The sequence below is a fragment of the Bos mutus genome, chromosome 6 (assembly GCF_027580195.1).
Source record: "Bos mutus isolate GX-2022 chromosome 6, NWIPB_WYAK_1.1, whole genome shotgun sequence".
Taxonomy (NCBI): domain Eukaryota; kingdom Metazoa; phylum Chordata; class Mammalia; order Artiodactyla; family Bovidae; genus Bos; species Bos mutus.
The window spans coordinates 36303450-36330652 of record NC_091622.1 but is presented as its reverse complement, the minus strand read 5'-3'; the positions used below and the strand labels follow the sequence as shown (position 1 = coordinate 36330652).

At 41.2% G+C, this 27203-nt stretch overlaps 1 protein-coding gene across 3 annotated transcripts in view; it reads left to right on the top strand.

The window, feature by feature from the left end:
• Window positions 1–5872: 5872 nt before the first annotated feature.
• HERC6 (HECT and RLD domain containing E3 ubiquitin protein ligase family member 6) overlaps window positions 5873–27203 on the top strand; it is a 57532-nt gene continuing 36201 nt past the window's right edge. For 2 of the 3 annotated variants that reach the window (XM_005897788.3, XM_070372162.1), the window contains exons 1-8: window positions 5873–6186; window positions 8305–8464; window positions 10255–10331; window positions 11633–11860; window positions 13879–13973; window positions 15052–15179; window positions 16406–16542; window positions 17170–17237. In XM_005897788.3, the coding sequence (XP_005897850.2) occupies window positions 5988–6186; window positions 8305–8464; window positions 10255–10331; window positions 11633–11860; window positions 13879–13973; window positions 15052–15179; window positions 16406–16542; window positions 17170–17237 (1092 nt within the window). In that variant the 5' untranslated portion in view covers window positions 5873–5987. The remainder of the gene's footprint in view (window positions 6187–8304; window positions 8465–10254; window positions 10332–11632; window positions 11861–13878; window positions 13974–15051; window positions 15180–16405; window positions 16543–17169; window positions 17238–27203) is intronic. The other variant, XM_070372161.1, reaches the window with a different exon arrangement.

Sequence of the window (27203 nt, the reverse complement as noted above, 5' to 3'; positions counted from 1 at the left end):
TGGAGGAGATAGAAAGGTGGTTTTAATTCTCAGCTGACAGATGGGGACACAGTAGGCTCATGCCTCAAGAACTCTGCCCCCCACCCTCTTTGAGGTGTCTAGTGGCTTATGTAAGTTGAAGGCTCACAGTCAGGAGTCAGTGATGAGGAACAAAAGTGTTAGGATCTTGATTTCTTCCTCTTTCTTTGCTTCAAAGACAGTCATAGGTTGACATCAGTAACCCAGTAATTGAGTCTGGCAGTTCAGTGGTTCTGTGGTCTTCTTTTTCATGTGTAACTACAAGGGGAAGGGTAGTGTAAGGGTAAACACCAAACAGAGAATATATTTAGCATAGAGTCAAAGGCGTCACAAAAGTGTGATGTGTAGCTCCTGCAGAGTTAGGGGGCAGGAAAGCAAACTTAGTTACAGATATGCAGAGTTAGGAGCAGTTAAAGTAAAAGAACTAGGGATGTTCAGGCCTGCTCACTGTTCTCTTTACCATTTTCGTTCATCTTTGTTCTCAGGAAAGGGAAAGGAAAAAAGTCATTCCTCTTTTTTTCCCTTTTCACTGAGACAGTATCATGTTGGGGAGTGCGCGTGTACTGAGGTCATCATTTGTGGTAGGAGCCTAGGAGGGAGTAACTGATGTTGTGGAGTCAAGAAGTACTTTACAGAGATGAGGCATTTAAGACATACATATTTTCATAAACAGAAATAGAGAAAAGAAAACTCGTCTTCTCAGAATGAACAAAGACATGGATTTGGAAAAATCTGGGAGAAAGAGGCAAGTTGTTTGTTGAAACAGCAGACTGAAAGAGTGTATATGTGTGTGTGTGTGTACACACAAGTGAGAGAGAGAACGAGATACACCTTTAACTGTTGATAGAATGCACCTGGAAATGTCCGTTACAAGCAGATCTTGGAGGGCCTTAATTATACACAAAGAATTTTGTGTCACTGGTGGTTCGGATGGTAAAGAATCCGCTTGCAGCGAGGGAGACCTGGGTTCAATCCCTGGGTCGGGAAGATCCCCTGGAGGAGGGCATGGCAACCCACTCCAGTATTCTTGCTTGGAGAATCCCCATGGACAGAGAAGCCTGGAGGGCTACAGTCCATGGGGTCGCAAAGAGTCTGACACAACCATTAAAACAGTTAAATGGCATGATCAGAGCTGTGTTTTTTGCATGTAACTCTTAGGAAAACATAATGTGAGATATTATCACAAAATATGCAAAATAACTGAACTAGAGTAGGATGCTGGAGATACAAAGTGTATAGAAAATGAGATGTTGCTAATATGAGCCTACATCCTTCAGCAACTATTAATTAGGGGCGGAGTTTGCAATGAAGAAAGAATATACTATGAATTGAAATTACCTAGATGGAAGAATTGTGAGGATGTGCCATCAGCCCAAAGATAGCCCAAAGATCAGGGACTCAAAAGTGTAAAAATTAATAAATAGAAACCTCAATTAAATGACTTGGGACACCAGAAGTGGGAGCTCTCAGGCTCTAGACCATAGCAGAGCCCAGCAGGAAGAAAAAGGACTCAGCCAATGAAAAGCCATGGGCTCTTAGCTTACTATAGTCCTCCCAACTTCCTTTTCCCCTCCATGGAACTGTTCTTCGCTTGCCATGGGGGGATTTGCACATGGTGTACCATGATTGCAGACTCTGAATTGCAATTCTTCACTGATTCCAAACAAACCCACCTTTGCTGGAGAAATATATGGCAGTTGATTTGTTAAAGGCCAACAAGTATGTTGTTATGGGCTTCCCTCGTAGCTAAGTTGGTAAGGAATCTGCCTGCAATGCAGGAGACCCAGGTTTGATCCCTGGGTCGGGAAGATCCCCTGGAGAAGGAAATGGCAACCCACTCCAGTATTCTTGCCTGGAGAATCCCATGGACAGAGGAGCCTGGCAGGCTACAGTCTATGGGGTAGCAAGAGTTGGACACGACTTAGCATCTAAACCAGCAAACCAGCAACAAGTATGTTATAGTAGAAATTAAATAGGCTTTCTAGTCAAATTGGCTAATGTTAAAATCCTGCTATTTACATGCATGTTATCAACAAACAAGTTACCAAAACTCTCTGAGACTTGATTCCTTACCTAAAAAATGGGAATAATACTACTACTTAGTTTACATGATTGATGTAGAGAATCCCTGTTGCTTAATCTCCTTGGCATCCATCCTCTACTTCTTCCAGCAACACACCCAGCTTTCATTTTGGAATCCACCTACTCTTCACTCTCAGATTGTGAGCATGCATGAGCTTCCAACAGGCAGATCTCATTGACTCAGGGATGGACACGCGATCCAAATCTGTCCATTGAGAGTATTATGGCTAAGCTCAGAGGCTTTTGTTTGTGAGCAGATTCTCCACAGGCTGTGAAGCTGAGAGTTGGATACAAAGTTTCAGTTCAGTTCAGTTGCTCAGTCCTGTTCCACTCTTGGTGACCCTGTGAATTGCAGCTCGCCAGGCCTGCCTGTCCATCACCAACTCCCGGAGTTCACTCAAACTCATGTCCATCGCGTTGGTGATGCCATCCAGCCATCTCATCCTCTGTCATCCCCTTCTCCTCCTGCCCCCAATCCCTCCCAGCATCAGAGTCTTTTCCAATGAGTCAACTCTTCGTGTAAGGTGGCCAAAGTACCGGAGTTTCAGCTTTAGCATCATTCCTTCCAAAGAACACCCAGGACTGATCTCCTTTAGAATGGACTGGTTGGATCTCCTTGCAGTCCAAGGGACTCTAGAGCTGCTATAATTCTCTTGCCACCTCAGAGGAGGTTCTGGAACTGTGCACTACAGTGCTTGGGGCCCAAAGATGAAGCCTTCATAGCAAGAGATACAGAGAAATGGAATCACTTGAACATTGTATGAGCCCTTGTTGACAGTACTTCCCCAAATCAACTAGGCTGATGGACTTTTCAATTATGTGAACTTCAGAAGAGGCTAAGTTATGTTCTCTGTGCAATAATAAACACCACCACCACCACCCCCCCACGCCAAAAAAAAAAAAAACCTTAGGGGTTTACAACAACAAAGATTTATTTCTCTCTTATGCTCCATAGAATGGCTGCAACTCTGCGAGATTATTTTTGGTCTGGGTCTCAGGATGATGGAGGAATTTCTATTTGGAGAAAATCACCAGTTGCTGTAATAGAGGGAAAAGAGAGTAGGGAAAATAAGTACTGGCTTTTAAACCATCTGCCTGGCATATGCTTCCTGCTTACGTGTCATTGGCCAGAACAAATTCACATACTCAAGCTTGATGCCATAGTGTGCAGAGGGACAGTAAATGTTTTTGAATAACAATGCAATTTACCAGTAAATTTCCTTTTTGCTTAAGCAAGCTTAGGTCATATTTTCTGTCACTTGCAGCCAGAAGAACCTTAACTGAGAAAAGCTGGTGAAAGAGTTAAATTAGATATTTTATTTAAAGTAGTTAACACATGGTAAACATTCAGTAAATAGGTGCTAAATACTATTTTCAAGTGCATGAACACAGACTAATTGAGAATTATATCTTTCTCAAATGTTCTCAATTTCTTTACTTGATTCACTATCTCACTAACATTTATTGAGCTCTTTTTAAGTGACACACACTGTGCTAGGTAGTAGGGACATAAAATGATACAGTTTAGTTCTCCAGTAGACTGCTTTAAAAAAAAAAAAAACAATATGAGGACTTGGTGTCTTATGCCTGAGGAAAGTGATAAACATTTAGGAAATTACTATTCCGAGAAAGGTTATATATGGCATGCAATAGAATGGAACCAAAAGTATGAAATCACCACTTATCAATCCATTTGTCTAATATGTACTTATTAGCCTCTAATACGAGCTAGACATTATTGAGGTAGAAAAACAAATAACATTTATTGTCATCTTTAGAGAACTTAAAATGTAGTAGTAAAGAGAGGTGAGCTGAGAGTATAAAATGGATGCTGTCATAAAATAAAATAATGCAGATGATGGCTAATGCTGATGGTCACCAATGACTTCCATTTTGCCAAATCTAAAGATCAACACTTAACCTTGCTCAAAAAGCAACTGACTGAGTTAATCATTCCTTGATTCTTCACTTGCTTGTGCACACTCCCCTTCCTGGTTTTCCTCCCAGGATCAGTCCTCTGTTCCATGCTTAACACACTTTTCTCCAGGTGATCTCATTCAGTCTTCTTGCTTTAACTATCATTTGTACACTGATGACTCCCAGTTTTATGACCACCTCAACTTCTCTCCACAACTCTAGAATGACTGATTTTATTGCCTCCTTGTATAACAAGCATCTCACAGTTATTACCAGATGGGACTCCTGATCCATCAGTCCCAAACTGGTGCCTTTCTCGATATTCCCACCCGAGTAAAGCGTACCGCCTTTCACCTCAGTCGCTCAGGCCAACGTTCATGTAATCCTAATCCCTTTTCTTCTTTCCTCTCACTTCCAATTCATCAGCTGCTCTGTAGATGCTGGCTTTTAAACCATTTTGAATATGATCATGTCTTCTTTTTCCCCCTCTTGGATGTCACCTTAGTCTTGGACTCAGCATCACCCTACTATCATGCACTCTGACAGTAGTAGCCTTCCCTAGCTGGTTTTTCTGTTTCCATTTCTGTTCTATTATTTTCTACATGGTAGCCAGAATAATTCTCTTGATTCTAAAGTCAGATCATATAATTTCTCTGTTCAGAAGCCTCCAGATGCTCCACTTCACCCTCCACCCTTAGACATAAGCATGACTCATTCCCTCATTTCCCAGATCCCCTTGATTCTGCTCAAATGTCACTTCATCAGAGAGGTCTTCCCTGATATCTTATTTTAAAAAATGGTAGTGCCGTCTGTCCTCACCCTCTATTCCTGTTTTATTTTTCATGTTGCCATTTGACATTATACAAAATATTTATCTGTTTATAAACAAAAGAATGTAAGCACCATGAGGATTTGCATTTGCAGTGCCAAAAACAGTTTCGATGATAACTTTTATAAGTACTCTAGACATTACTTTAACACGCTGTATTATCTGTTACGTTATCCTAACACATTAAATTTGCTGTACTGAGTTGGACTATAGAGAAAGCTGAGCACCGAAGAATTGATGCTTTTGAACTGTGGTGTTGGAGAAGACTCTTGAGAGTCCCTTGGACTGCAAGGAGATCCAACCAGTTCATCCTAAAGATCAGTCCTGAATGTTCATCAGCAGGACTGATGAAGCTGAAACTCCAATACTTTGGCCACCTGATGCGAAGAGCTGACTCATTTGAAAAGACCCTGATGCTGGGAAAGATTGAGGGCAGGAGGAGAAGGGGACGACAGAGGATGAGATGGTTGGATGGCATCAATGACTCAATGGACATGGGTTTGGGTGGACTCCGGGAGTTGGTGATGGACAGGGAGGCCTGGCGTGCTGCAGTTCATGGGGTGCAAAGAGTCGGACACGACTGAGCGACTGAACTGAACTGAACTGTCTACATTTCATAGACGTGATAGCTGAGACACAGATTAGTTAAGTAACTTGCCCAGAGTCACACAGCATTTAAGTGGTTTAAAGTGAAAGTGAAAGTGAAGTCGCTCAGTCGTGTCCGACTCTTTGCGACCCCATGGACTGTAGCCCACCAGGGTCCTCCGTCCATGGTATTCTCCAGGTAAGAATACTGGAGTGGGTTACCATTTCCTTCTCCATTAAGTGGGTTAGCTAGGATGCAAATTTAGGCTTCATTCATCTGCTCCTCTGAGCTTTGGGCTCAAGTTTAATTCTTGAAAGCCATTCGCCAGAGGCGAGGAAGAGGTCAGGTCAGTGCTGGCGGGAGGAAGGGAAAGTGGGAGGAGGGAGACTGTTGGGGAACGGAGGAAGAGGGAGGGGCCGAAGGGAGATGCCAGCGAAGGCGCGGCTCACGCAGCCTCCGGTTTTCTGAGTAACAGCGCGCACTCGTCACTAGCCTTAGGGTGCTGGGCTAGCAGAGCTCACAGATTCGGGCAGGCGGCCGGAGCGCGGGAAGGCGATGTACTTCTGCTGGCGCGCTGGCGGCCGAAGGCCGCTGCGGGAGCGCCAGGTGTGTGCTGGCGGCAACACGCTACTGCAGGCGGCCAGTGGGGAGCATCACTCGCTACTGCTGCTGAGCGACGGCACGGTCCAGTCGTGCGGGGACAACAGCCGAGGCCAGCTGGGCCGGAAAGGCACGCCGCGCGGGGAGCAGCCAGGTGAGCTCCTGGACTCAGATGCGGGGCAAGGGATCAGACGGGTGGCGGTGCTGGAGCCGTGGGTCTGCTGGACCACAGGCGACAGGAGAACAGGGTTCCGCGCTGCCGGAGCGCAGGTCCATCAGTTTCGTTTCCTCCTCGCGCCTCAGGTTTGTTTCGGTTTCCAGTAGGTTTATCTTCGAAAGGAAACTGAGAGCATAACTAAACTGGACCGCGTTCCTCTGAACAGACATGCCTTTTGAGACCAGTCCTTACCTATGCGAACCTATCTGGAACAGAGTGACCTTCCAAACGTAGTTTGTAGTTTGAACACTGTAACTCCTTCCGAAATACCCTTAAAATAATGTATGCTAGCATTTTGCTAGTATTGATTATTGTAGAAACACAGGAAAAGAAATCGCTTATTAGTCTAACACCCAAAGACAACTTACATTTTGATGCATTTCTTTTTTGCCTTATTTTCCTATTACATATTTAATCTTTATAAAATTATGTCTTTATAAGCTTTGTATATGCAGATTTATATTACTTTGTAAGTTGTGTTCTTCATCAAGCATAATATCACAAACGTTGCCCTTTTATTATAGTATATAATATTATATTATAATCTATACTATATTATAGTCTATTTAAAAACAGATTTTGAATTGTTGCATAGTGTTCTAGGCTCTGACAGTATAACTATTCTTCTTTTAGGGGAATTTGTTTTTTTTCTCATCAGGGGCTTTTGTAAATAATACTATGATTGACATTATTGTAAGTAATGTCACATTTCTGATTATTTACTTAAATTCCAAAAATTATGTCTGGGGGGGGGGAACTTTTCCTCTACCCTTAGTTCTACCCTTAGTTCTGTCCTGAGGACCTGTGAACTAAATTGATAAAGGCAGATTAAGGAGGGAAAAAACCTTACAGTTTTAATATGTGCACAGGAGTTCACAGAAAAGAAGGGGTTAGACTTAGGAGCTTATGTGCCATTTAACAAAGAGTAGAGGGTTTGGGTTTTGAGGAATGATCAATTGTGGAGAAATGATTTTGAAATATATGGGGGAAACTAATGAAATTTAAGGGTTATTTTACTTAAGGCTGTTTATGCAATCTTATCTCAGTACCAACTCTGGTGATGAGTCACATTTCCTGGTATGAAAGGGGGAGGCGGGTACACCTTCAGAAGAGAATGCCACATTTGTGTTTTTAAGTTGATAGGGAAAGGCAGAGAACTCTTCCTGCATCTGTTGATTCTCAGTTGCCTCCAGCTCAAAATTATCCTTATGCCAAAGTGGCATGCTTTGGGGTGGTATATCCTGATTCCCTTAAAGTGGAAGTAAGGGACAATGTGATCCTTAAAGCCAAATTCTTCTCCAGCAATGAGGTACCAGGTTCTATTCTATGAGTGTATGCATCTTTGGAATTTTTTTTTTTCCTTGTTGCACAGTTTGAAAAGTAAATCACTGAAAAGAATAAGATCACAAGACTAAAAAAGAAAACTTAAATATTAACAAAAAGTTGACTGGTAATGATGTGCTTAACTCCAAGCCTCTAATAATTCAGAGACAAACACTTTGGGAAAACAGTTTAGATTGTCCTGTAGGGAAAAATGCTCAGAGTTTCAACTGTGGGCGTATTTGACCCATCCAGAGGCATATTAAGTAATTCGCCCAGAGTTTCATTGGGAGGGCATCTGGCATCTGCCTCTCATACTCAGGCAGGCTCCCTGCCCATCTCTTCCTGAGCAGAGGATTCACTGTTCTCACTGTTGAAGGCTGGGAAGTCAGAGGAATGGAGTAGGGGTGAGCCCATCCTTTCTCTGGCTCCCTTTATCTAGCTGAGCTTTTTACTCCACCATCACAAGGAAGTGTTAGGCCAAGCATCAAGTCCTTACAGGTTCCATTCCTCCACATGCCCATCCTTTTAAATAGTAGCGATATTCCATAAAGATGTGCCACACGATGAGCCTATTTTCTTCTCTCCTTTAAAGTGGACTTTAGGCCTTGATTTAAAAATCACTGGAAGAGATGAGACACCCCAGTGACTCTTCCTTTTGAAGAAAAGTACTTTCTTAAACTTGGTATTAAATTAGCAATCTTGGTGTGGGTTGTTTTGTTTTTGTCCCTAAAGAACGAATTCCGGCATTGGAAACTCTGCACGTGGCTCTGGTGAGCTGTGGAAAGGAGCACTCCCTGGCTGTCTGTCACAAAGGAAGGGTCTTCGCGTGGGGAGCTGCTTCTGAAGGACAGCTGGGAATTGGAGAATTTAAGGAAACAACTTTTATACCTAAGTACGTATTTTAGTTCATTCATTTAGTGTTTTTGAGTTTCATGTGCCAGGCACCATGCAAGATTGCCAGGGTCCAAAGATGACTATAACAAACACACTACTTAACCTGAAGGGTTACAGTGTTGTGAGGGAAGGAGGCAGGGAAAATAACATAGAACACCAATTACTACTTAATTAGGATCTGTGAAAGAGAAGGGCCACATGATGTGAGAACCTGTGACGCTTTGATCTTAATCTTATGTACGGGAATGACACTTGGACCTCCAGAGTTAGTATAAAGATTATTTTAAAGGGAAAATATTTGAGCTCCAGAAGATTCACAGAGATAACTTATCTGACTAAAACAGGGCCTCCTGAAAATACATAAGCTGCCATTAACCCTCCTTTGAGGGAGTTTCCTATGAATTCAGCTGTCTTAAAAATAAAATGCCCAATTTGCATCAAAAAACCCAATAGAACCTTTCATACTCTACCACTGAAGCCCTAAAAAAAAAAGACCCTTTTGCTAAGTTAATATATTTAAACCTCTACTCAGGTTATTGTACAAATTTTCCATTACTTGGGAGCTTCTATCTGCACATATAAACTTTTTTGTCTTTTTTTCCCTGTTAATCTATGGCAGTTAATTTGCAGGTTCCCCAAGCAGAGAACACAAGTTGAAAGAGGAAAGGTGTTACTCCCAACATAATCTTTTGGCTTGCCATAAGCCCTTGGATCCTAATATTTTACTTAGTAAAATTGGGGGAAAATCATATCCTCACACACAGCTTCCTAGGCCAAATAATATGATAAGCAGTCTAAACTGTGTGTTCATGAATTACATACACTGAGAAATTTCAAAAACATGTTTTTTAATGCTAGGAAGTTACCTCTTGTTACCTTCTCTGGTCATTAAATTGTATAAGAGATGGCTGTGGCTCGGAGGAATGAAGCATTGAACTTGTAAAGAAAAGCCCAAGGTTTGAATCTGTTCTGTAGCTTGATACCAGTTGACCTCTTTGAGTTCTCCTAGGTTCAACCGTATAAAATGGCTAATCAGTTCAGTTCAGTTCAGTCGCTCAGTCGTGTCCAACTCTTTGCGACCCCATGAATCGCAGCACGCCAGACCTCCCTGTCCATCACCAACTCCCGGAGTTCACTCACACTCAAGTCCATCGAGTCAGTGATGCCATCCAGCCATCTCACCCTCTGTCGTCCCCTTCTCCTCCTGCCCCCAATCCCTCCCAGCATCAGAGTCTTTTCCAATGAGTCAACTCTTCGCATGAGGTGGCCAAAGTACTGGAGTTTCAGCTTTAGCATCAGTCCTTCCAATGAACACCCAGGACTGGTCTCCTTCAGAATGGACTGGTTGGATCTCCTAGCAGTCCAAGGGACTTGCAAGAGTATGTTCTAATCTACAAAAACAGCAATTTAAGAAGAATCAACCTAGTAGTATCTTTATCTCACAGGGCTTAAGGTAGGTGGTGTAGGTGACAGTGCTCCATAAATTCTAAAACCCTACACTATATGTGCATAAAGAAATTTATTTTTCTTTTAGGTTGGTAAGTATAGTATAAAGTTTAGAACTTTATACAATACATTAAAAGCCCAATAAAAATCACTTTTGCCTTATATATTATTTTGGATTCTGCCCTGTATTTTTATACATGTTGATGTCATGCTGAAAACAGTTTGAGGGCTTTGGGATAAATGTGTTACAGAAATGTAAGAAAGTAATTTAAAATATCTGTAGTCCACTTGGTGACCCAATCTGAAGAAGGATTAATAGATTTTGTACCATTATTATTATAGGAAGATAAAAACTCTGGCTGGTATCAAAATTATACAAGTTGCCTGTGGACACTACCACTCCGTGGCATTATCAGAAGGTAAAAAAGTCTTCTTGGATCTTGTAAGTGTCATCAGGAAGTAATTTTTTGAATACAAATAATACCTGTTGAGTTTTAATGCATTGGGGTTCATTTTAATGCATTTAAAGTTAAAAAGAAAACTTAGATATAATAACTTGTAGAAATCTGAAATGTGTTAGCATTTCTCTGGGTACATAATTTAGCATTAGAAGAGCTTGATTTTTTACCTCTTGTAAATGATCTATCTCTAGTCAAATTCAACATAAAATGTTGCTTACCCCCACCCCCACCAGTCATTCCACAAGTATTTATTGAGTGCCTACAGTATATCCAACAAAGAGGATATAGCAGTGAATAAACCTAAGACTGCTTTCATGAAGCTTGTATTCTGGGGAGATGTAGCGGAAGTGAGCCTTAAACACAGGGACGAATAATTGTGTGGTATAATAGGGATAAGGATGTGAAGAGAAGTGAGACGGGGAAAGGGGACAGAGAGCGAAGGGGTAGGTGGAGGGAAGGGGTCTTTCTACTTTATAAAGGAGATCAGGGAACCTATCCTCATAAGGTGAGACGTGAACAAAGACCAAAAGGAGAGGAGAGAGAGAGATGATGCTAAGGCCATGGAATGATGCAGATGCAAGACCATGCCCAGCAGGGTGCTCAGGAGCAGCAGAGGCTCTGGAGAGGAAGAGAAGGGAGCCAGGGGAGATGCAGTCTGAGAAGTAGCTGTGGGGGCTTATGAACCATGGTAAGAACTGGCCTTTTATTGAGTGAGAAAGCAAGCTCTTGAAGGGTTTTATCAGACATGTTTTTAAAAGCGCACTCTGGCTGCTCATGACAGCAGAAACTGCTGGGGGCAAGGATACGATGTGGGAGTGCAGTGAGATGCTGTTGCCATTTTCCAGGAGAAAAGTGACATTGACTTGGCAGGTAAGGGGGTAACAGTGAAGTGGTGAGAAGCAGTTGGATCCTCAATAGATTTTGAAGCAGAGACTTCAGTATTTGCTGGGTTGAAGGCTGTAAAAAAAGAGAGAGGAGTCAAGGATGACTCCAGGATTTTTAACTGGAGCAGATGAAAGATCATGGGTATTCTTAAGTGGGAGGGAAAAGAAGAGTGGATGTTGTTGGAAGAGATTTTTAAATGTGACCTTGGCCATTCACTTTGCCTTTAGTAAAGGTGCTTTAACCTCCTTTACTCCTGTTTTATTCTCTAAAGATTTTTAGAATTAAGGTGGTAGTTTCTCCTTGAATTTGGTATTACACTTTATTAAACATTCAGAATGTTTGCACTTCTGAATTTCTCCTCTTTGCTTTTGCAGATGGCCAAGTGTTTTCATGGGGGACGAACAGCCATGGACAGCTGGGCCTGGGGAAGGAATTCCCCTCCCAAGCCAGCCCACAGAGGGTGAGGTCCCTGGAGGGGATCCCGCTGGCACAGGTGGCTGCAGGAGGGCACCACAGCTTTGCCCTGTCACTCTCTGGGACTTCATTTGGCTGGGGAAGCAACAATGCAGGGCAGCTGGCCCTCAGTGGGAATAACGCCCCAGGTAATGGGTTAGGCTTATAGTAAGTCCTTCTTTCTTTCTACTTGGAAGACCAGCTCTGCAAAAGGCACTCTTAAAGGTTAAAACAGTGGTTCCCAAACTTTGGGACACATTAGAATCACTTAGGGAGCTCTATTAACTTTTTTTTTTTGATTCCTGCTATAACAAATCACCACAAATCTAGTGGCTTCAAACAACATAGATGTATTATCTCATGGTTCTGATGCAGGTCTCACGGGGCTAAAATGAAAGTGTCAACAGGGGCTTCCTGGAGGAAGACAGACCATTTTCTTGCCTTTTCCAGCTTCTACTGGCACCTACACTCTTGACTTATAGCCCCCTTTCTTCTTCAAAGCCAGCAATGGCTGGTGAAGCCTTCTTCAAGTCATATTACTCTGACATTGACTTTTCTGACCCCCTCCTCCTCAGTTAAAGGACCCTTGTAACTGCATTGGGCACAGCTAGATAATCCAAGCTGCTGCTGCTGGTGCTGCTAAGTCTCTTCAGTTGTGTCCAACTCTGTGCGACCCCATAGACGGCAGCCCACCAGGCTTCGCCGTCCTTGGGATTCTCCAGGCAAGAACACTGGAGTGGGTTGCCATTTCCTTCTCCAATGCATGAAAGTGAAAAGTGAAAGTGAAGTTGCTCAGTCGTGTCTGACTCTTAGCGACCCCATGGACTGCAGCCTACCAGGCTCCTCGGTCCATGGGATTTTCCAGGCAAGAGTACTGGAGTGGAGTACCATTGCCTTCTCCAATCCAAGCTAACCTTCCTATTTTAAGGTCAACTGATTAACAAAACCTTAAATTCACGTGCTTTCGTAACTCCTCTTTGCCATGTCCTCTAACATATTCACCTCTGTGTGCTCAGTCATGTTCAACTCTTTTTGTGACCCCATGGACTGTAGCCCACCAGGCTCCTCTGTCCGTGGGATTATCCTAGCATGAATACTGGAGTGGACTGCTGTTTCCTCCTCCACAGGATCTTCCTGACACAGGGATCAAACCTGAGTCTCCTGTGTCTCCTGTGTTGCAGATGGATTCTTTACCACTGAGCTCTGGGAAAAGAGCTTGTACATCTTTGGAAGGCCATTATTTTGTTACTCTAAGAATGTTTAAAAATCCCAGTGCCCAGGTTGGATCCCAGACCATTAAATCAGAATGTCTGGGGAGGGAAGCCAGGCATCAGTCATTACCAAAGACTGCACAGGTAGTGCCCTTGCACAACAAAGTTTGGGAACCCTTTTTCAGACAATTGCTAGCAGTATGAGAAACAACCAGTTCCTCTGACAATCTTTCAAAAAAACTCACTGTGATGTCTTCCTGATGAGCCCTTCTATTCAATTCTTTACATGCAGCTCATGTATATTTAGCTCCTGTTACATACCAGTACCACGGCTTCCCTGGTGGCTCAGCGGTAAAGAATCCACCTGCCGATGTAGGAGAAGCTGGTTTGATCCCTGGGTCGGGAAGATCTCCTGGAGAAGGAAATGGCAACCCACTCCAGTATCCTTACCAAGGAAATCACATAGACAGAGGAGCCTGGCAGGCTACATACAGTCCATGGGGAAGCAAAGAGTTGTGACTTGACTTAGTGGCTGGATGACCCCATACCTGTACCATGCTGATCTCTTACATCTCATTTCATTTAACTTCATCAACAGGAAGTGGGTCCTCTTATTTTCTCAATTATTATTGCATATTTGCAGAACATCTATAATGTGACAAAAATGAATGCAGCATAATAGAAATATTATTGGGAAGTGGGGTCTTAAACCTTAGGTTTCTTGGCCAATAGCCTTAGTCATTCCAGAAAATTAAATATTTTCCAAAAATAAATGCTAAAGGACTGCTTTTCTTTTCCAGTGTAGGACTTTCTTTCTGTTTTATAATACTTCTGATTGTTCACATTTTAAATTATGTTGATGAATTATAATAAGATAACAAAAATATTAAAATATATAAAAACTCATGATACATGATTATTTCTTATACTTGAGAGATTCTGCTTTCTTTCCACAGTTCAAAGATATAAGCCTGTATCAATTGGTGCACTGAAGACTCTCGGTGTGGTTTCTATCAGCTGTGGTTACAAGCACACTGCAGTGCTTACCCAGGTAAACCAAAACATCTTGAGATATATATATATTTTGGCCATACCTTGTGGCTTGTGGGATCTTAACTCCTCAATCAAGGATCAAACCTGGGCCCCTGGCAGTGAAAACACTGAGTCCCAACCACTGGACCATCAGGGAATTCCCATTTTGCTATTTTTTTTAAGTCCCAGAGAAATGTTACTGTAAGGTACATGTACTAATTATTGTGGAAAACAATATGTGTATTAATATCGGAAGATACCCATTCAGCATACAGATCTCTAACGAGGAGAAGTTAGCCAAGCCATGGAATTTTTAAGATCCTATAACAAAAGCTAATTTCAGCTTCAGGAAATATTTTTAGATATTTTAAAATCTCTTATAGATTAGGAGCCAATCCCTTTAGCAATTATTCTGTCATAATGTAGCTCTACATATGAAAAATATTGTAGAAGTAACAAAGTAATTTTTATAGGTTTCAGTGGCCTACATTACAGAACGAAACATTCTATGTTCCATTTCTTACTTGGCACAATTATGAATCAGCATCCTGAATGTCTTATACTGGCCATGCAATTCATTCTGACAAGATGGATTCTCTCCATAGCTGTAATGAATAGATTTGAAAACTATTTGTGTGGTTGAAATGTTTATTTAAAGCAAAATATATAAAATAATTTATATTTTGTTTGTTTTAAAAATATGCTTGGATTATATTATCAGTTGGCAGGAAAGAGCTAGAATTGTTTAATCCAGAATCATCTTTTGAAAAGAGATTTATTTTCAGAGAAATGCTCAAATAAATAAAGCAACCTTATATTTAAGTGTTAGTGTTACTCTTGAACCAGTTAATTTCTCCATCAATTCTTTCTACAAATACATAGTAAGTACCCAGTTCTGAAGGGAATGCCAGTGATTTTTCAAGTTTAATATGTTAACTCTTTATTCACTAGTAGAAATAATAAATATAAGACTCTTCTTCATATAAAGCTTATATTTACCATAGTGCTCTCATAAAACTCTCTTATGGGACTTAATCTTTTAAATTTTAATTACACTTTTAGCCTGAAATTAGTCTGATTCTTCCTTTTTTAAACAGGATGGGAAAGTATTCACATTTGGAGACAATAGCTATGGACAGCTGGGACATGATCCCACTGCTGAGAAGAGGGGTCCACAACTTGTGGAAAGAATTGAAGGCCTCGTCTCACAGATAGACTGTGGAAGGTACTAGGTCTTTTTAAGTGAGAGAAGAAAGTGGTGTATTTTATTACTTAGAAATAACTTTTATGAAATGTTTTGAAACCTTAAAACACTAAAATATGTGATTACTCTTTTTATAGATCATTTTCCTTTCTGAAAATTTGCTCCTTTCAAATATGGTTTAATTTTTCTGTTTTTCTTCTTTATTCTAGGCATTTCTTTTATTTCATAAGAATTTATTGGAAATGTACTGGGCATAGACCACCTTACTAGATTCTAGGGTGAGGGGAGTTTGTATATAACAAAAATAGTGGTGCTTATCTTCTTGAGTTCATTAGACAAAATTACCCTCATGCAAGTAGAAGATGATGTATATTTGCATGTGCATTCTGAGTTTTGCATAACCTAAGTATGAGAACTTTAAAAAAAATTTTTATTGGAGTATAGTTGATTTAAAATGTGTTAGTTTTTGCTATACAGCAAAATGAATTGGTTATACATATATCATTCTTTTTTAGATTCTTTTCCATATAGGTTATTACAGAGTATTGAGTAGAATTCCCTGTGCTATACAGTAAGTCCTTAGCTATCTATTTTATAGTGTGTGTGTATTAATCCGAATCTCCTAATTTATCCCTCCCTATGAGGACACTTTAGGAGAAAGCAATGGCACCCCACTCCAGTACTCTTGCCTGGAAAATCCCATGGATGGAGGAGCCTGGTAGGCTGCAGTCCATGGGGTCGCTAAGAGTCTGACATGACTGAGCGACTTCACTTTCACTTTTCACTTTCATGCACTGGAGAAGGAAATGGCAACCCGCTCCAGTGTTCTTGCCTGGAGAATCCCAGGAACGGGGGAGCCTTGTGGGCTGCTGTCTATGGGGTCGCACAGAGTCAGACACGACTGAAGCAACTTAGCAGCAGCAACAGCAGCATGAGGACACTTTGGCTATTATCCACCCAATTAGTAAAAAGAGCAAAAGACAAAAAGAACTTACATTTAAAACACAAATGATAGAAACCATAGCAAAGACCCATCAATAATATTCTGCCTTTAGGGGTGGTAATAAGTCACTCTTCACCCGCCATTTGTTTGGCCATATGACTTGGTACTCTCTAACTCTGACATTGTGATAATGGGGTCTGGGTACTTAGTATAAAATAAATCTGTTATTTTGTGTTGAGACATCATCTTTCTCAAAAAGCATGACTCGTTATAATAAGTCTTCACAACATTCTGTCTCCTGCAGTGATCACACCCTTGCGTACATCTACACCACGGGTCAGGTGGTGTCTTTTGGTCGTGGACCAGGTTGTGCAAGCAGATCACCACATCCGGGGGCTCTGGCAGAGAGCTCTGACATTAGCTGCCTGGTTTCTGCTAAGGGTATGAGTGGTCCCACGATTTGTCATTTTGTTTTAATTGGTGTCATTGGAGGAAAAATATTATTCAGTTTCCTTTCAAAAATGCATAGAACTGTGGTTCTTTTGGTACCGTTATCTTTGATTTGTAGAATATGCATTTTTTTAATGCAATGCTTCCTGGAATATTAAGTAATTTTTTCTAAAGATTAAGGTAATACAAAAGAATCAGTTATTTACACTTCAGAATAGCACACTTTTATTTTATTTTTTATTTTTATTTATTTTTTAATTGAAGGATAATTGCTTTACAGAATTTTATTGTTTTCTGTCAAACCTCAACAGAATAGCACACTTTTTATATATTTAATCAAATCTCTACTAAAGCACACCAGCCTGGTTTCATTATGTAAATACATGGAAAATTAAATTTTAAGATAAGGGAATATATAATGTGTAATCTGATCAGTATTAATCTTTTATGCTGTTTGTAGTCAAAATCTATTTAGAAGCCAAAGAATAAGTAAATTTAGCTTGGTAATACATTAGTTTTTTTAAAAGACTTTTTAAAAGCAGTTTTATGTTTATAACAAAAGATTTATACTTTTTACATCTAAAAAACAATAAGCATGGATTTATGACTTTCTTCTAGACCTTGCTGATGTTCAAGTCAAACATATTTTTGCTGGAACATATGCCAACTTTGTGACAACTTCCCAGGTACCTATTACAATTTCTGTTACTTTTAAAAATCATCTTTTCTTCTGGATTTCATGGTCGTATTTGAAACATTATGTCATTTGTATATATTACATTTTTTTTACTAAACTAGTAAGTTCCTCTGTTAGAATTCTTCTTTAAAAATATTATGTAATTCTCACTTCCTCATTTGGATTCCTAACAGATACCAATGGTGCTAACAATGACTAATACTAATTGTCACCCATGAGTTAGCAACCAAAGTACTGTAAATAGATCAACACACTTAATCCTCAAATCAACTCTGATTGTTATCATCACTCCCATTTTACAGATGAAAAAACTGAGTCTCAGAGACATGGACTTGCCCAAAATTATGCTGCTAAGAACTGACAGAGTTGGATTCAAACCTAAGCAATCCAGCCCCACCATTCCCACCATTACCCACCATGCTCTAGCACCCTCCTAATTATTAACAGAGAGGTTTATATTATTATATTTCTGAACGAGTTCTGAAATGTTTGAGAGAGAAAAAGAATACATAGCTATTTTAATAATTTGTACTTTTTTTCTATTATTAGGGATGTTTTAAACAACACTCATATAGACTCTTAACTGTATTCTGTGGGACAGAAAACTGTAAGCAAGGCAAAAGTCTGTGCTGCTGGGGATAGTCAGGAGATTGTGCTTGGTTGCTTTGTTACAGCTGTTTGATCAGGCTTCTGTCTCAGACTGTGCTCTGGGTCCCTGGGTACTGTGAATAATACACACAAGTATGTCCTCATTCATGGCATTGGATTCTACCGGGAAGTACAGACAAGAAACACATAAATACAATTGTGTTAGAGAGCGACAGTTCCTCTGAAAAAAAAATAAAATGGGCCATTTGAGACTGATGAGATGAGATGGGCTTCTTTAGAAATGTCCGTCAGGAAAGGCCTCCCAGAGGCTGTTACATTTGAGCAGAGATCTTCAGATCAGATCAGATCAGTCGCTCAGTCGTGTCCGACTCTTTGCGACCCCATGAATCGCAGCACACCAGGCCTCCCTGTCCATCACCAACTCCCAGAGTTCACTCAGACTCACGTCCATCGAGTCAGTGATGCCATCCAGCCATCTCATCCTCTGGCGTCCCCTTCTCCTCCTGCCGCCAATCCCTCCCAGCATCAGAGTCTTTTCCAGTGAGTCAACTCTTCACATGAGGTGGCCAAAGTACTGGAGTTTCAGCTTTAGCATCATTCCTTCCAAAGAAATCCCAGGGCTGATCTCCTTCAGAATGGACTGGTTGGATCTCCTTGCACTCCAAGGGACTCTCAAGAGTCTTCTCCAACACCACAGTTCAAAAGCATCAATTCTTTGGCGCTAAGCCTTCTTCACAGTCCAACTCTCACATCCATACATGACCACAGGAAAAACCATAGCCTTGACTAGACGAAGCTTTGTTGGCAAAGTAATGTCTCTACTTTTGAGTATGCTATCTAGGTTGGCCATAACTTTCCTTCCAAGGAGTAAGCGTCTTTTAATTTCATGGCTGCAGTCACCATCTGTAGTGATTTTGGAGCCCAGAAAAATAAAGTCTGACACTGTTTCCCCATCTATTTCCCATGAGTTGATGGGACTGGATGCCATGATCTTCGTTTTCTGAATGTTGAGCTTTAAGCCAACTTTTTCACTCTCCACTTTCACTTTCATCAAGAGGCTTTTGAGTTCCTCTTCACTTTCTGCCATAAGGGTGGTGTCTGCATATCTGAGGTTATTGATATTTCTCCCGGCAATCTTGATTCCAGCTTGTGTTTCTTCCAGTCCAGCGTTTCTCATGATGTACTCTGCATATAAGTTAAATAAACAGGGTGACAATATACAGCCTTGATGAACTCCTTTTCCTATTTGGAACCAGTCTGTTGTTTCATGTCCAGGTCTAACTGTTGCTTCCTGACCTGCATACAGATTTCTCAAGAGGCAGATCAGGTGGTCTGGTATTCCCATCTCTTTCAGAATTTTCCACAGTTGATTGTCATCCACACAGTCAAAGGCTTTGGCATAGTCAATGAAGCAGAAATAGATGCTTTTCTGGAACTCTCTTGCTTTTTCGATGATCCAGCGAATGTTGGCAATTTGATCTCTGGTTCCTCTGCCTTTTCTAAAACCAGCTTGAACATCAGGAAGTTCACGGTTCACATATTGCTGAAGCCTGGCTTGGAGAATTTTGAGCATTACTTTACAGTTTGAGCATTCTTTGGCATTGCCTTTCTTTGGGATTGGAATGAAAACTGACCTTTTCCAGTCCTGTGGCCACTGCTGACTTTTCCAAATTTGCTGTCATATTGAGTGCAGCACTTTCACAGCATCATCTTTCAGGATTTGGAATAGCTCAACTGGAATTCCATCACCTCCACTAGCTTTGTTCATAGTGATGCTTTCTAAGGCCCACTTGACTTCACATTCCAGGATGTCTGGCTCTAGGTCAGTGATCACACCATCGTGATTATCTGGGTTGTGAAGATCTTTTTTGTACAGTTCTTCTGTGTATTCTTGCCATCTCTTCTTAATATCTTCTGCTTCTGTTAGGTCCATACCATTTCTGTCCTTTATAAAGCCCATCTTTGCATGAAATATTCCTTTGGTATCTCTGATTTTCTTGAAGAGATTTCTAGTCTTTCCCATTCTGTTGTTTTCCTCTATTTCTTTGCATTGATCTCTGAAGAAGGCTTTCTTATCTCTTCTTGCTATTCTTTGGAACTCTGCATTCAGATGTTTATATCTTTCCTTTTCTCCTTTGCTTTTCGCTTCTCTTCTTTTCACAGTTATTTGTAAGGCCTCCCCAGACAGCCATTTTGCTTTTTGCATTTCTTTTTCCATGGGGATGGTCTTGATCCCTGTCTCCTGTACAATGTCACGAACCTCATTCCATAGTTCATCAGGCACTCTATCTATCAGATCTAGGCCCTTAAATCTATTTCTCACTTCCACTGTATAATCATAAGGGATTTGATTTAGGTCATACTTAAATGGTCTAGTGGTTTTCCCTACTTTCTTCAATTTCAGTCTGAATTTGGCAATAAGGAGTTCATGGTCTGAGCCACAGTCAGCTCCTGGTCTTGTTTTTGCTGACTGTATAGAGCTTCTCCATATTTGGCTGCAAAGAATATAATCAATCTGATTTCGGTGTTGACCATCTGGTGATGTCCATGTGTAGAGTCTTCTCTTGTGTTGTTGGAAGAGGGTGTTTGTTATGACCAGTGCATTTTCTTGGCAAAACTCTATTAGTCTTTGCCCTGCTTCATTCTGTATTCCAAGGCCAAATTTGCCTGTTACTCCAGGTGTTTCTTGACTTTCTACTTTTGCAATCCAGTCCCCTATAATGAAAAGGACATCTTTTTGGGGTATTAGTTCTAAAAGGTCTTGTAGGTCTTCATAGAACCATTCAACTTCAGCTTCTTCAGCGTTACTGGTTGGGGCATAGACTTGGATTACTGTGATATTGAATGGTTTGCCGTGGAAACGAACAGAGATCATTTTGTTGTTTTTGAGATTGCATCCAAGTACTGCATTTCGGACTCTTTTGTTGACTATGATGGGCCACTCCATTTCTTCTGAGGGATTCCTGCCACAGTAGTAGATATAATCTTAGCCATGCTTAAATCCACAGGAGGAGCATTCCAGAGAGAGGGACCATTCTCTCTGGAATAGAGAGGCCCTGGGGCAAGAATAAATTTAGCATGTGTGAGGGACAAAAAGGAAACCAGTCAGACAGAGTATAGTAGGAAAGCATGAAAGAGTTATATGAGCTGGAGTTGTATGGAAATGGGCTCAGTTACGGGAGATGAGGTTCATTTGAAATGTCCTTGGAGAGGAGATCTAAAGTCTTAATTGCGTGTTCAACTCTGGATCTCAAGGAGGACGCTAGCACTGGAAAATAAACATGATAGTTGTTAAACTACAGACTGTTATTAAGCCAGAGGCTTGGATGAAAAGTTGCCTGGAGTGAGAGTAGAAACGAGAAGAGCAGGGGACAGAATCCAGCCTCGAGGGACTTCTCCATGAGGAGGTCAGGCAGTGAGGCAGGGCCAGAAGAACTGAGCAGAACCAGTTTCTGAGGTGGAGAGAACCAGAAAAGCGTGGCTCATCAAGACAAGAGAAGAAAGTCTTTGCAGAAAGAGGAAGTGGCCAAACCTGACACATACTGCTGAGAGGTCAAGTAAGATGAGCACAGAGTTTGTTTTTGCTTTGTCAAGACTGAGTCGTCTCAGGGGACAGAGGATGAAACCTGACTAAGTGGGATGGACAGAGAATAGAGGGGAATAAGTGGAGGCAATGACTGTGAAAGTTCTGAGAAGTTTTGTTGTGAAAGGGAGTAGAGGACCTTGGGAGGTTTTTATTGTTATTAGGAGTGGTGATGTTAAGGTATGTCTGTGTGCTAATGAGAATAGTCCAGTTCAGGAGGAAAAAGTGATAATTCCTGAGAAAGAGAATAATTGCAGAGCTAATGTCCTAGAATAGGTGTGAGGAAGTGGGGTCCAGGGTCCAATGTGGAATATAGGGCTTTGGGCAGAAGTTTTTATTCTGTTTTGATGAGGAACAATGGAGGTGAGGTAGGAAGGCAAGGTTAGGTCTTGCCTGTTTCCATTTTCTCAGTGATGTACAGTTCAGTTCAGTTCAGTTGCTCAGTCGTGTCCAACGCTTTGTGACCCCATGGACTGCAGCACACCAGGCTTCCCTGTCCATCACCAACTCCCAGAGCTTACTCAAACTCATGTCCATTGTGTCAGTGATGCCATCGAACCATCTTGTCTTCTGTCGTGACCTTCTTCCACCTTCAATCTTTCCCAGCATAAGGGTCTTTTCAAATGAGTCAGTTCTTTGCATCAGGTAGCCAAAGTATTGGAGCTTCAGCTTCAACATCAGTCCTTCCAGTGAATATTCAGGACTAATTTCCTTTAGGATGGACCGGTTGGATCTCCTTGTAGTTCAAGGGACTGTCAAGAGTCTTCTCCAACACCACAGTTCAAAAGCATCAATTCTTCAGTGCTCAGCTTTCTTTATAGTCCAATTCTCACATCCATACATGACTACTGGAAAAACCATAGCTTTGACTACATGGACTTTTGTTGGCAAAATGATGTATCTGCTTTTTAATATGCTGTCTAGGTTGCTCATAGCTTTTCTTCCAAGGAGCAAGTGTCTTTTAATTTTACTGCTGCAACCACCATCTGCAGTGATTTTGGAGCCCAAAAAAGTAGAGTCTGTCACTGTTTCCATTGTTTCCCCATTTGTTTGCCATGAAGTGATGGGACCAGATGCCATGATTTTCATTTTTTGAACATTGAGCTCTAAGCCAACTTTTTCACTCTCCTCTTTGACTTTCATCAAGAGACTGTTTAGATCTTTTTGCTGTCTGCCATAAGGGTGGTGTCATCTGCATATCTGAGGGTATTGTTATTTCTCCTGACAATCTTGAGTCCAGCTTGTGCTTCATCCAGCCTGGCATTTCGCATGATGTACTCTGCATATAAATTAAATAAAGAGAATGACAATATACAGCCTTAATGTACTCCTTTCCCAATTTGGAACCAGTTTGTTGTTCCATGTCCAGTTCTAACTGTTACTTCTTGACCTGCATACAGATTTCTCAGGAGGCAGATAAGGTGGTCTGGTATTCTCATCTCTTTAAGAATGCTCCCAGTTTGTTGTGATCCACACAGTCAAAGGCCTGGGTGTAGTTAATAAAGCAGAAGTATATGTTTTTGTGGAATTCTCGTTGGATCTTGTTCGATGATCCAGCAGATGTTGACAGTTTGATCTCTGGTTCCTCTGCCTTTTCTAAATCCAACTTGAACATCTGGAAGTTCATGGCTCACGTACTGTTAAAGCCTGACTTGGAGACTTTTGAGCATTACTTTGCTAACATGTGAGATGAGTGCAATTGTGCAGTAGTTTGAACATTCTTTGGCATTGCCTTTCTTTGGGATTGGAATGAAAACTGACCTTTTCCAGTCCTGTGGCCACTGCTGAGTTTTCCAAATTTGCTGGCATATTGAGTGCAGCACTTTCATAGCATCATCTTTTAGGATTTGAAATAACTCAACTGGAATTCCATCACTTCCATTAGCTTTGTTTGTAGTGATGCTTCCTAAGGCCCACCTGACTTCACATTCCAGGATGTCTGGCTCTAGGTGAGTGATCACACCATCATGGTTATCTGGGTTGTGAAGATCTTTTTTGTACAGTTCTTCTGTGTATTCTTGCCACCTCTTCCTAATATCTTCTGCTTCTGTTAGGTCCATACCATTTCTGTCCTTTTTTTGAACCCATCTTTGCATGAAAATTTCCCTTGGTATCTCTAATTTTCTTGAAGAGAGCTCTAGTCTTTCCCATTCTATTGTTTTCCTCTATTTCTTTGCATCCATCACTTAGGAAGGCTTTCTTATCTTTCCTTGCTATTGTTTGGAACTCTGCATTCAAATGGGTATATCTTTCCTTTTCTTCTTTGCCTTTAGCGTCTGTTCTTTTCTCAGCTATTTGTAAGGCCTCCTCAGACAACCATTTTGCCTTTTTGCATTTCTTTTTCTTGGGGATGGTCTTGATCACTGCCTCCTATACAGTGTTGTGAACCTCTGTCCATAGTTCTTCAGGCACTCTGTCTATCAGATCAAATCCCTTGAATCTATTTGTTGCTTCAAATAGATCCTGTATAATCTGTACGATCACTGTATAATCATAAGCGTTTAATTTAGGTCATACCTGCATGGTCTAGTGGTAATCGTAAGGGATTTGATTTAGGTCAGACCTGAATGGTCTAGTGGTTTTCCCTACTTTCTTCAATTTCATCTGAATTTGGCAATAAGGAATTCATGATCTGAGCCACAGTCAGTTCCCAGTCTTGTATTTGCTGACTATATAGAGCTTCTCCATCTCTGGCTGCAAAGAACATAATCAATCTGATTTCGGTATTGACCATCTGGTGATGTCCATGTGTAACGTCTTCTCTTGTGTTGTTGGAAGAGTGTTTTCTATGACCAGTGTGTTCTCTTGGCAAAACTCTGTTAGCCTTTGACCTGCTTCGTTTTTTACTCCAAGACCAAATTTGCCTGTTATTCCAGGTATCTCTTGACTTCCTACTGTTGCGTTCCAGTCCCCTGTTAATGAAAAGGATATATTTTTTGGGTGTTGAGTGAAGTTGCTCAGTCATGTCCGACTCTTTGCGACCCCGTGGACTGTAGCCCGCCAGGCTCCTCTGTCCATGGAATTCTCCAGGCAAGAATACTGGAGTGGGTTGCCATTTCCTTCTCCAGGGTATCTTCCCAACCCAAGGATCGAACCTGGGTCTCCTGCACTGCAGGCAGACGCTTTATCCTCTGAGCCACCAGGGAAGGTCTTAGTGATGTACAATCCTTATCTAAAACTTGGAGAAGCAGAGGATGATCACTACAGGTTTAGGAATACAAGGAATGTGTGCAATCATGTCTCAGAGTGAGAAGGTGAACATTATGGGAGATTACTAGCCAGTATAGAGTGTCCATTTGAAATCTGTGGTCGTAGGCTTATGGTGAAGTCAGTCAGCACTGTTTATTTTTTTCCACTGATGTTAAGCTGCTTGGATTCCTTTGGAGTAATTCAGAGTTGAGATTAACTATAGGTGGACTTTTCCCAGGTGACTCAAGACAGAAGACTTAAAGGTATTTGTAAAGGACTGATTATAGTGCTGACCATAGCTGGGTAAGAAAGACATGAGGAGGGTGATGGATAATGAGCAAACAATAGAGTTGACAGATCGGAGTGCCCAAGGGCCTCAGAAAATGTTGGAGTGGGTTCCACTGTTAAAGTAAGTGTCTTAGTCTGTTCTGGCTGCTATTAACAAAACACTGTAGATTGAGTGGCTTATAAGCAAAATTTTATTTCTCAGTTTTGGAGGCTGGGAAGCCTGAGATTAAGATAATGGTACGTTTGGGAATTCCCTAGCAGTGCAGTGGCTAGGACTTCATTCTTTTCTTGCCGTGGCTCAGGTTTGATCCCTGGTCAGGGAATTAAGATCCCGTAAGCCATGCAGTATGACTTAAAAAAGATGACAGCACATTTGATGTCTGGTGAGGGCCTGCCTCCAGCTTATAGATGACTGTCTTCTCCGTATATCCTCACATGGCAAAAGGGACAAGGGCAAAATAGCTCTCTGGGGTCTTTATAAGGACACTAGTCCCATTCTTGAGGGCTCCCCCGTCATGACCCAATCACCTCCCAAATGCCCTACCTCCTAACACCATCACATTGGGGGCTAGGATTCCAATATATGAACTTAGGTGGGAAACGCTCAGTCTGTAACATTCTGCCACTGCCCCCAGTCAATTCATGTCCTTTCTACATGCAGAATACATTCATTTCAACCCAACAGCCCCAAAGTCTTAACTCATTTCCGTATCAAAGAATGTTAGACTGGAGTACCACTGTGAAGTCAGTGAAGTGGAAGGATGGTGTATGATGATCCGAGAGGAGTATGTTTCCAGTAGATACTTAGAAGGTAGAACAATTATTGATAATTATAAAGAACAAAATATCACCTGTATCTGGGGCAATCCACTAGGAGTAATTTTGCATACCCAGAAACATTTGGAGATGTCTGTCAGTTTAGGTTGTCCTAACTGAGGGAGGGCCATGTGCGTTGGAGTGGCTGCTACTAATGTCTAATGGGTAGAGGCCAGGGATGCTGCTAGACATTCTACAATGCACAAGACACCTGCCACAAGAAGGGTTATCTGATGCAAAATGTCCACTGTGTCAGTTTAGAAACCCTGATCCAGGGCCTGGATGGCTAAGATGGAGCAGAGGAAAAGAGCACAGATAAGATCAAGAATTGAGAGGTCATGGAGGGAAATAAATTATGTTCATTAATTCTGAAGTTGCCAAGAATGACGGAAAGAATGGTGACAGGCATGGTTGTGCTGAGGAAGACAGTCAACAAGATGCTAAAGTTTTCAATTATTGAAGGGTGGTGCCTAGGAATTTGGCAGGTGATTATTATAGAAGACAGGGAGGCAGGTGATATAGTCTGATGTCACGCACTTACGAAGAGCCGAGATTTTGAAGAATAAAGTAGAAGAAATGGTCTGTGAGTGCCAATACGAAGCACCTCATTGTCCTGAGGTTCCTGGGATGTTGGAGGAAAAAAGCTTCCTTATGACTGAACTCCAGGGGACACCCAGGACTCAGATCAACAAAGTGAAGGGAATTATGGTTATACATCTTTCTCAAGACGTCTTTAGTTAAGCATTAAACAAAAGTGATGCAGAATTCTCTGATTTATTATAAATTTAGCAAAAGCAGAGGTATTATATGGAGTCATAGCACTGATGTCTTTCAAATAATATATTAAAGACAGATTTTTTTCCCCAAATTTCTCTGACACCTCTGACTGAACCATTTGGCTTCAAATATTGTAAAGAACCACGGTTCTCAAAGTGTGGCTCCCAAATCGGCAGGCATCAGCATCAGCATCCCCTAGAAATTTGCTCTATATAAATTCTTGAGCTCCACTCCTGACCATTGAATCAGAAACTGTGGGGATGGGCCCTGCTTTAACAAGATCACCAGATGATTCTGTTATAAGTTTGAAAGCCCCTGATACAAAAGCAAAACTCTGTGGATGGTTAAAGGGCTGAAAGAAGCTAGTCTTTATTGAGTTCTTCCTAGAATTGAAAGGCTTTGTATACCTAATGTATTTTAGTCTTAATGGGAGCCTAGAGAGGTGGTCATCGTTAACTCATTTTTTAACTGTAGTAAAACATACATAACATAAAATCTGCTATTTTAACCATTTAAAAATGTACAATTCAGTGATATTAATTGTACTCACAGTGTTGTACAGTCATCACCACTGTTTTGCTCGGTTGCTGAGTCATGTCTGACTCTTTGTGACCCCATGGACTCTAGCCCACCAGATTCCCCTGTCCATGGAATTGTCTAGACAAGAATACTGGAGCGGGTTTCCATTTCTTA